General features: G+C 55.2%; 1 protein-coding gene across 1 annotated transcript; it reads right to left on the bottom strand.

The window, feature by feature from the left end:
• Positions 1-8,140: 8,140 nt before the first annotated feature.
• Positions 8,141-8,951, bottom strand: VDBG_07407 (hypothetical protein; the record flags this gene model as incomplete). The annotated part of the gene is made up of 1 exon (XM_003002790.1): positions 8,141-8,951. The coding sequence occupies one exon, from the start codon at positions 8,831-8,833 to the stop codon at positions 8,645-8,647; it is 189 nt and encodes a 62-aa protein (XP_003002836.1).
• Between the last annotated feature and the right edge of the window lie 125 nt (positions 8,952-9,076).

The following is a 9,076-nucleotide window of genomic DNA, read 5'->3' as shown; positions in this document are numbered from 1 at the left end:
ACCCACCTCAGCACCACGACAGATGGCCACAGGAATGCCACCTCGAGCAGAGGGTGGACGACCGTCTCGGGCTGGGAGGGGGGGAGACGTGCAGGCGGGGAGCGACCTGAGATCAGAACCACCCCCAAAACCAGTGCTCGGCCGAAGATGCCAAAAAAAAGACCCCCACTGTACCGAAGGCCGCGGTGTTTCACCCACCTTCTGCGCCCAAATCAGAGACGATGGGGCCGCAAAAGCTCCATGACCCAGGCCCAAAAAAGAATCTGGATCGCATCTTCGTCTCGAGACCCCCTCATATCATTTCGCAGTGTCTCTCGTTCTGTCCCCGCTGCGGCCTGCCGCGCCAGTAACAGCAGCGCGCGCTCGTTCGCACACACACGTGGGGCCGAAATTCAGTCAATTGGCCCCTCGTTGAAGAGAGCAGCAGAGGCGCAATGATGATAGAGGAATGCGTAAGAGAAAAGCCGCTGTTGCCTCCAGTGCCAATGGTACCCGCAGGTGGCGCAAGGGTGGTGCAGCTGGTGCTGGACACCCAGTAGAGAGAGAAAATTGGAGGTTGTCATGTGTCGCGCGGGGCGCGGGGAGCGAGCCCCAGGTAGGAGGTCATCACAGGTGGTTTCTACGACTCCAGAAAATCGACGGCGCCGGCCGGCGTGGATATCGTAGCATCGTCAGCGGATGTGGAGACATTCGGCTCAGATGTCAGATTGTCTTTCCATGTGCTCCGAGCCAAGAAGCCGGTTCAACGGTGCCCTGGCCGTCTTCCATTGGGTCTCCGGCGCATGTCAAGAGGATTTCTCGGAACGACGATAATCGCCGCAGCTGGAGCCGGTCGCCCGCCTGCTTGCCGATGCCTTACCGAGCCTTACTGTGCCAGTGACAGTGTGCCACACACTCTCACGGTGCCGGGCATACGGCAATTTTTCCTTTCCGTCTACCATTTTCTCGTGCATTCTGTGTATTCCGTGCTCGCAGGTGAAAGGGTGTGGAGGTGCGGGGGTCAGTCGGCAATCTTCTCCTTGCCAGCGATTCACACCCAGTCATCGTCCACCATCAGCCCTCATAAAGGTTGTCCGAGTCTAGCCGGGGAGCAACAGGCCTGGCATTTTCCTGGCCTTGGCAAGTTTTAGCCCTCGGTGTCACTTGCAAGTCAGGTATGTGATTGTCGGGGAAGGATCTCGTGACCTGCAAGTATGTTCCCTCGACAGCTCGTGCTCGACTCACCTTCCACCGGGTATGCATCTCGAAAGGGGACTGCAGGCTCATGAAATCAGCTGACAGGCCATGCGTTTTCAGGTCATGACGAGGCTTCAACCACTCCACCTCCACCCCATGACCACCGCACCGCTTAAGGACAGCCGTTTGGCCGGCATATGGTGAGTGACGAAAGCTAGATCACTTCACCACTTGTAACGCATTGAACGGTCAAGTCGGCTGGCGTTGCCTACTTCTTCGATTTTGTGGTTGGCCCTGCAAGGATGGAAGCGTCCGTCGTCGTACCGGTTTGCCCTCTTCTTCTGAGGTAGAGGCTGGCTTCAAGTGGCAAAAAAGAATGTAGCCAAGTGCTATTCGATCTGCCCGAGTCCTCCACAGGCTTTGACGGATCAAACTGCATTCCCGAGATGATTGACCCAACAGAGACCAGATCTGAAGAGACTAGAATCTGCCCACTCTCAAGATGAATGACGGTAGGTTCCGCGGCTGCTAAGGTCGCCAGCTATGCGACCAGACGGGCCGCGGCCGCGGCACCCCTGGGAGCTTGGCATCCAACTGAGTCAATTTCAACTTCGTTGATGACCGGCATGCCGCATTGTCCCATGAACAGACCAACTCATCACCGGCTTGAAGTCCCTGCCGAGCCAACAGTCCTGTTGAGGGGTGGCCGGAGTGCGCTATACTGCCACAAAAGAAAGGCATTGTGATTCGGTCATGCATTAGCGGAGATGATTTGGCAGTGTTACCCGAGAGGCGAGCAAAGCAGAGTTTTTCCAATAGTACCAGGGGTGACTTGGAACCCCCTCTCAAGCCACAGAAGAGGCATGGAGCTGGTCAACGTAGGCAGGAAACTGATTGTGCTAGCCGGAGGTCTCATCCGGCCAGGCAATTGATTTGTGGGGGGCGGGGGTTACGAGTGCCACATGTTGTTGGTATTGATGGGTGTCAGGGTCAACCAGAATGGAGATACTTCGCCTGTTTCGATCAGCTTCATGGGGCACAATAGCCTCGGGCAGACGCCGTCATCCTCGATACAGCCCTGCTCGACTGGTTACGGAAAGATCGGTCCGTTCACAGTATGTCGGCCGCGTTGTCTCGAGGTCAGACGCTGCAGCCGTGTTGGTGACGGTGTGGTTCAACCTGCAGGTTCATCTTAGCCGTGAGCAGACCGCGCGCCGCAGGCCTCAGGCGTTCGGCGTTATACAATCATCTAGCCAGACCGCCATGTTCGATTGTGCCAGGGGTTTCGCTTTTCGACATGGCCGCAGCTTGATATGGAAGTTGAGAGGCAAGACCAATCACGAAGTGGTATGTTAAATCGCATACGATCTTGTGCTGGACACCTGATCGTATAGAGCTGGGCTGTTCCTTGTTTCCGTGATCAATTGTCGGTACGTTACAAATTACGTCGTCGATAGCAGTTGTCTGTGGTCGTCTTAAAAGCGGCGTGCGGCTACTCGAGCGGTGGTAGTGGCTGATGGCCGAGTCGTGAACTGGCCTCGGCGCTTAGGTCAGAATATTGGTGCTGATTGGTGGTTGCCAGCGCGCATGCGGTTTCGTCACACGCTTATCGCATGCCCAGGTGTTGGAGCTCGTCTGTTGCGTTTCCGAGCGGGAAAATTGATGCCTCGATGACCTCTTCTTGTGTTTGTCCCCGCAAGCCGGTTCTGGAGGTGGGCACGGGGCCGGTCGAAGTGTCTTCTGGCATGCAACTTAGTCCGTCAGGTATCCACCAAATGCAACTTGTCCACCGCGTCAATGAGCGGTAGACAACCGATACCCGCCTCTTGCGTGCTTAGCTCGTCTCGTTTGTCGGCGCAGACGACCTGAATGAGCTCATGATACACGCAATGCATACGCATGTAGAGGCAGCCTGCCAACGTAGGTCAAGCTCTGGTTGAACCTGGCAAGTTGAGAAGGCGCGCGTGCCTGATGGTAGAAACCTTGTCACACCCCTCCCCCCTTCCTCATCTTACCTGCTGTATTGGCAGTAGTCGGCGATCGATTATGATGGCTAGCCACAGTCCACAATGGACGGTCCAACAAGCGTGGTGAGGCATATGCGTGAGCTTCCGCCACTGTTGGCATCCCGCAACCGACACGACTGGCTCTATTCCATAGCGTATACTCGTGCGGTCATGGGTAATTCTGTGGAGAAACCTTGAAAGTGGTTGAATTACTGACTCCCCCCTCCCGCGCCGGTAGACGATTGCAGCTCAGTTCGGAGCACGACGGAGGAGTTGCATACCTCAGCAATGCTGATGGTAGCTGCGCAGCCAGGTGCTTGTTCTCGAAGGTGCCCGAATGCCGTAGAGTCAACTATGTAAAGCCGAAAGAAATTCTTCATTCATGGCTACACCTGTGTATTGACACGAAACGGATTGAAGATGCGGCGCTGCACTCTTGCCTGCCGTAGTCCGTTGGGTTGGGAGCCAAGTGAGGTTGATAGGGTTGGCTAATTCAGCAAAATTAATGACTTTGGGACCACGAGGGGGATGCCTGGCCAGGAGAGCTCACAGGTGATGCCGGTAGAGAAGAGGGGGTTGCAGGTCGGCCGCATAAAGGCTTTGAGCATGGTTCGATGGATCGGTAACTCCAGCTTGCGTCAGTGGACTTCGATTTGCGGCCAAACGAGTCAGGACGCAGGCGTTGGTTTTTGATCTAAGCGAACAGCCAACACGAGCTCCAACCAACAGAGTCTCGGTGAGAGTTAGTTGTTTTGTGATGGACGCCTTGAAAGCCGAAAAGAGACGAGGCGGCATGGTGGGAGACCACCTCTCTTCGTAATGTCCCGCGCGGAGGCTGCATAACCTTGCTCTGCCCAGACCTCAGAGCTTTAAGCTATTTTCAATCCAACTCGAGATAGTTGAGCCGACGGGAGACAAACTTGGTCAGCGGCATGCCGAGACAGTCAGGGGCAGGGAATGAGTGATGGTGCGCGGGAGCTGGCCAGCTGCCCGTAGACCATGATCGCGCCACCACTAGGGCTAGTAACAAATCGAGCGACGGCATCTTCAATCAGTTCGCCCTCGCTTTGACGACTCTGCTCCATGTTTCATCCGAGAGAGGAAGGTGGAAGGTCGACGACGTGTCCACGGTGGCGGTGATGTTGGTGATATTGCCCCAAGCCAGCCAGAGCTGAAGAACTGGCGCACTTTGGTGGTGTGTCTGGCTACAGGCACCTGCCCTTCGTTATGCTTGGAGACCATCAAGTATGTCTAGAGAAAGAGTCAATCGTCAAGTCATGAACCGAAATGACTCAAGCACCGACAGAAAGCAAAGACAGTCGTGTTGATGAGGTGCGCGAGAGGAAGAACTGGGGCGTCATCCCGAATCAATCCTGACCCCAGCATCACTTGCCTCCAGGGTTCGTCTCGTGACAGTTGTCGTTCAGAACCGAGAGCCAGGAGCCAGGAGCGTTGGGAGAAAAGAGGACAGGGAGGCACTCACCACGTGCAAGCAGTCGCTGCCTCATTGTACAATTGCCATGTGTATCGAACCTGCCCAGTTCCAGGTCCTGTCTGCCTGCAGCGACATGGCAGCCTATGTACTTGTACCTAGGTAGACAGGGGTAGGCGAAGTGGTGGTGATGCACTTGACACAGTGCGTCCGTGCAAAATGCCGCTTCTCATTGCTCTAGAACTCAAATCACAAGTCAAAGTCGAGAACGATGATATACCCCCACACACCTCTAACACTGTGTGCAATTCCCCAGAGCCGCCATATGCACAGTCCCTCCTACCCCTCAACCACCCCAGCTCCCCGTCACCTTTTTCACTCCAGGTACGAGGAGTAGGCAAGGTGATTGTCGCCCCCTTAGTCTAGATGCATCTTTGTGCACTACTTCCACTCACGAATGCAGTTGCCAAGTCAACATGGAGAAAGAGGAGGTTGAATAATCGATGAAGACAGGTATTCACGACCATTCAACGACATGGCAAAATTGATGTCATACAGAGAACAGGTAGTGTGGCAGGGGTTCCAGAAGCCAGGGCATCATCTCGACCCGTGTGTTGTTCAATGATTCCGATGTACCTGCGTTGGACTTGCCATGCAAGCTTGCGATTGCACTCACGTTGTCAACGATCAATCGGCGTCGGTCGGATCTCAACACCTTCTGCCCGGGACCAAACAGGCCGATCTCGACCTTGCTAGTTCAGGGACTACCGCAGAAGCCCTATTGAGCAGTTGGTACGGCTTGGGACTTCATTTCTTGCTTGCGCATGGGGCCGTCGTCGACAAGCTGGCTCGGCTCGACTCAGGCATGCCAGCTACCAATGCAATGCAGAACGAACACCATCGCCACGCCCCTCTTCGTCGGCGGCGTCATCCCGCCTTCAGATCGACATGGTCAGAATAATGTGATAGTGATGACCTCGCTGTCCCTGCGTTCTACAGGGCACGGCTGCAAACATCGCGGACAGCGGGCCGGGGAAGGGTCATTTGCATTGCACACACGCACAAAGTTGCGGCGGGTTCACTTTGTGTGCACATGAAAAAAAAGGAAAAAAAAAGGGAAACACGCACATCTATCTGGTACAGCTTGCAAGAGATACAGCATCCGACGAACCCACCGCACCACGTCGCCGCACACGAAGTTCTTGATCCGATGCAGCTGCGTCGCATAAGGCAGAGAGCCATTCCCCATGGCCGTGGAGCAGGCAAAGCTGGTCGCTGGTCAGACAGTCCGTTGTGTAGTCATCAAGCCTGCGCAGATCGAGCCAACACAGCGAGTCTCCAGATTCGATTTTCTTCTGCCCAGCTTCCCAGCTTCCCTGTCGAGGAGAACTGCCAATCTCATGCATCACCGCAATCAAAAGCAGGCGGGGGACCGGCCACGTCCATGACATGGACTAGCCGACGTACATGAACCGACGCATTCACACGCTGGCACGCGGTTGGCAGAGTGTCAAATATGGAGACCTTGATACACCGACGCACGCACGTACCCTCTCTAATTGAAAGTCAGATCGGGCCTGGCTGGGGACACCCCGGAACCAGACCAACTGATGATCGCGTTTTGACACTACCAGAGCTCGCACCGCGGGCATGCTATTTCTTGGGAAAATCGTCTCTTCTCTGCCCTCCACCCGGCCCTCCCCTGCATGTACATTGAATCCTTGTCCTTGTCTGGCAGCATGACTGGCGGACGTGGTCAGGCGCAGGCCGCTCAAGCAGCGAAGGAAAGGAATACGATGTCTTCTTTTCTCATCGTCCTTTCCGTAGCTCCCTTGGCGTGTTTTCCTCGTTCGATTGCTTTGTCCCTCGAGCCGGCTCAGCAAGCCACACATCTCTGGCGTCGCTTCTCCGGGCTTTTAATCAGCAGCTAGACTCACAGGGGCTTGAAGAAGGCGATTAAAAGAACAAAGGCATCCTAGTACTGGCCATGCCTGAACCAGTTAACCACGGAACACGCACTGCAGCGCTGCCATGTGTGACATCTTAGCGGTTCATAGCGCATCTCTGTTGCACAAGCTCGACGTACGAGACTACCTAGGTACCTACAGATTCAAAAGCAAGGGTCGACAACCTTCCTGCGAAGCACCTTTCTGCGTATCCGGTCCGAAAAGAAGCAGACAAGGTAAACCAACCTTGCCAAAGCGTTGCTGACCGCGGATTGTGATATCGAAGCAGGTTCGGCCTGGGCGATTGCAGGGAGGCTAGACTGCCTGCCTGCCTGCCTCCCCTACCTTGCTTTACCTGCCCATCTGTCTATTGTACGTACCTAGGTAGATTACCTAGCTCTCGCTTTCCCCCGTTACTTTCTTGCCTGAACACACATTTCAGACGGCACATGGGGGTCTCCTGCCTGCCGTAGGTGCAGTTGGCGCGCCTGCTCGCCACAAATCGGAAGCAGGCCCTGCAACCAGTCCCCCCCCCCCCCTTGCTTGCCTCGAGTGACCTGGGCGGGCGCGCTGTGGCGTCCAGGTAGTTCTCCCGCATCTTTACCGCGATCCCAATTAGGATATGACAGTACGTAGAACAATGGGGCAGTAGCGGGTACCTATCGCGGAGGATTATGAATATCTGCATCTGCCTTCACCATGCGTGAGCGGGGGCCCTCCAACCAGCAGCCCGTCTCTTCTCCCACACACAAGTTGTGACACGACCAACACTCGCTCATCGCGTAATATTCCATCTCTCAGCCTGGGTCAACCACTTCTCAACGTGGTTTTTCATCTTTCACCAACGATTCAACCGGGCCGCCCCGTACTCTCTGTGTTGGCAGTGGCTCCATTGGGGGTTCCATGATCAGACGGTCAACTTCCTGCCCAGGAGACCATCTCCAGTCAGCCCTTGCAACGGGATAGCTGAAATTGCCTGCTTCTCTGGACACCGGACTTGCCGTCGAGGCATTGCGTCAAGTGTCCAACACCCTGTGCATGCACGCACCTACCTGGTCAGTTGGGGGGGGAAACGCAGAAATACCGAGCCCAAGGCACGAGGCCACCCAGCAGCGACGGCAGCAGCAGCAGTAGGTTGATGCAACACACACCAGGGATCCCTTCCAAACCACTCACACGCACACACCCACACCATATGCACACACCTTGAGACGAATTACTACGCACCAACTACGGATCGTCTTCCAGAAGCTCTAGGTCAGACGCCACCCCCTCTACGCTGGTTGTCACCTGCGCGTGCACTCCTCATTGTAGCTAGCGTGGTCTTTTGTATCTCTTAGAAACCTGCGTCGACTTTCTGGTGGGAAGATTGAGAAGAGCACAAAAAAAAGTAGCCCGGCCCCATCACCCACTTCGGTTGTGGTGTAGGTTGTCGATACTTCTGCTAGACCCAACCGCAGGCCCATCACTCCACGGCCTCCCACCCTTACGCTCCCTGGCAGGCATCTCCCGCACCGGCGCGGTTTAAATCGACGCAGTATCCGTCTGGCCCGCCTGCAGGCCCCGTTGCCTCTGCATGTACCTCGACCGAGAGAGGTACAAGTCCTCTGTCTTCTGACCTGCGCCCGACTTTGCCATATTTCACTCCACCGCCAGCTCGCACACATCTCCCTGCGGCTGTGATACCGGGTCCTCAATGAACCAACATACCACCCAGTTAGCACCTCCAACATCACCACTGCGGGAGTGCAAGCAACCAACCGTCATCATCTAGACTTCCATTCGGCCCCGTCGGTGAAATCATTTCGCCCTATTGCACTTGCATGGTTGGAAAGGATTGACGATGGCAAACAAGTCAGCTCGCACCATTATACGTTCACTCTCAAGTCAATAGCCAATGTCTGGCTGTCGTGTCACAGAGTCATATAAAGGCCCAAAGACATCGCCTCTGCGAAAAAAAGAAATCCTTCGACTCCAAGCAGCTCCTACATCATCATCACCGCTGAGCACCCTGGCACCTTTCGAGATTCTTTTCAAGTCACCAGTCTTCAGCTTTACACAGCACGAAGACCAAACCTCACATCTTATCTCCTCAACGTCTCTCTTAAAGTACCCTGTTCCATTAGACGCGCCCTCGACCTAGTCACCGACATCCACCGGTCATCACCTTGAGCCAAAATGTGTTCCAAGATCTTTACCGTCTTCAGGTGCAACCACAGCTCACCCTCGTACCCTCCTGCCGAGACATCTTGCGCCTCTTTCAGGAGCGCCATCGCTCGCGCGAACCAGTCGAACCAGCCGGTTGAGAGCTGCCCCAACTACAACGAGGTTAAGGATGAGAAGGATTCATACTGCCCCGATTGCCAAGCTGCCGGCCGTGGATCGTAGGTTGGTAACCTTTGTATGAGCATAACTACATGACGATTCACCTAACAGTCTAAAAAAGACCTCCACCTCCCACGGTTCGCTACCGGAGTCGCAAGCTCTGATGAGGAGCCATCCCTATAGTATGGACC

This window comes from Verticillium alfalfae, genomic scaffold, assembly GCF_000150825.1.
Source record: "Verticillium alfalfae VaMs.102 supercont1.9 genomic scaffold, whole genome shotgun sequence".
In the NCBI taxonomy this organism is placed as follows: Eukaryota; Fungi; Ascomycota; class Sordariomycetes; order Glomerellales; family Plectosphaerellaceae; genus Verticillium; species Verticillium alfalfae.
This window is presented reverse-complemented; position numbering and strand designations above follow the sequence as displayed.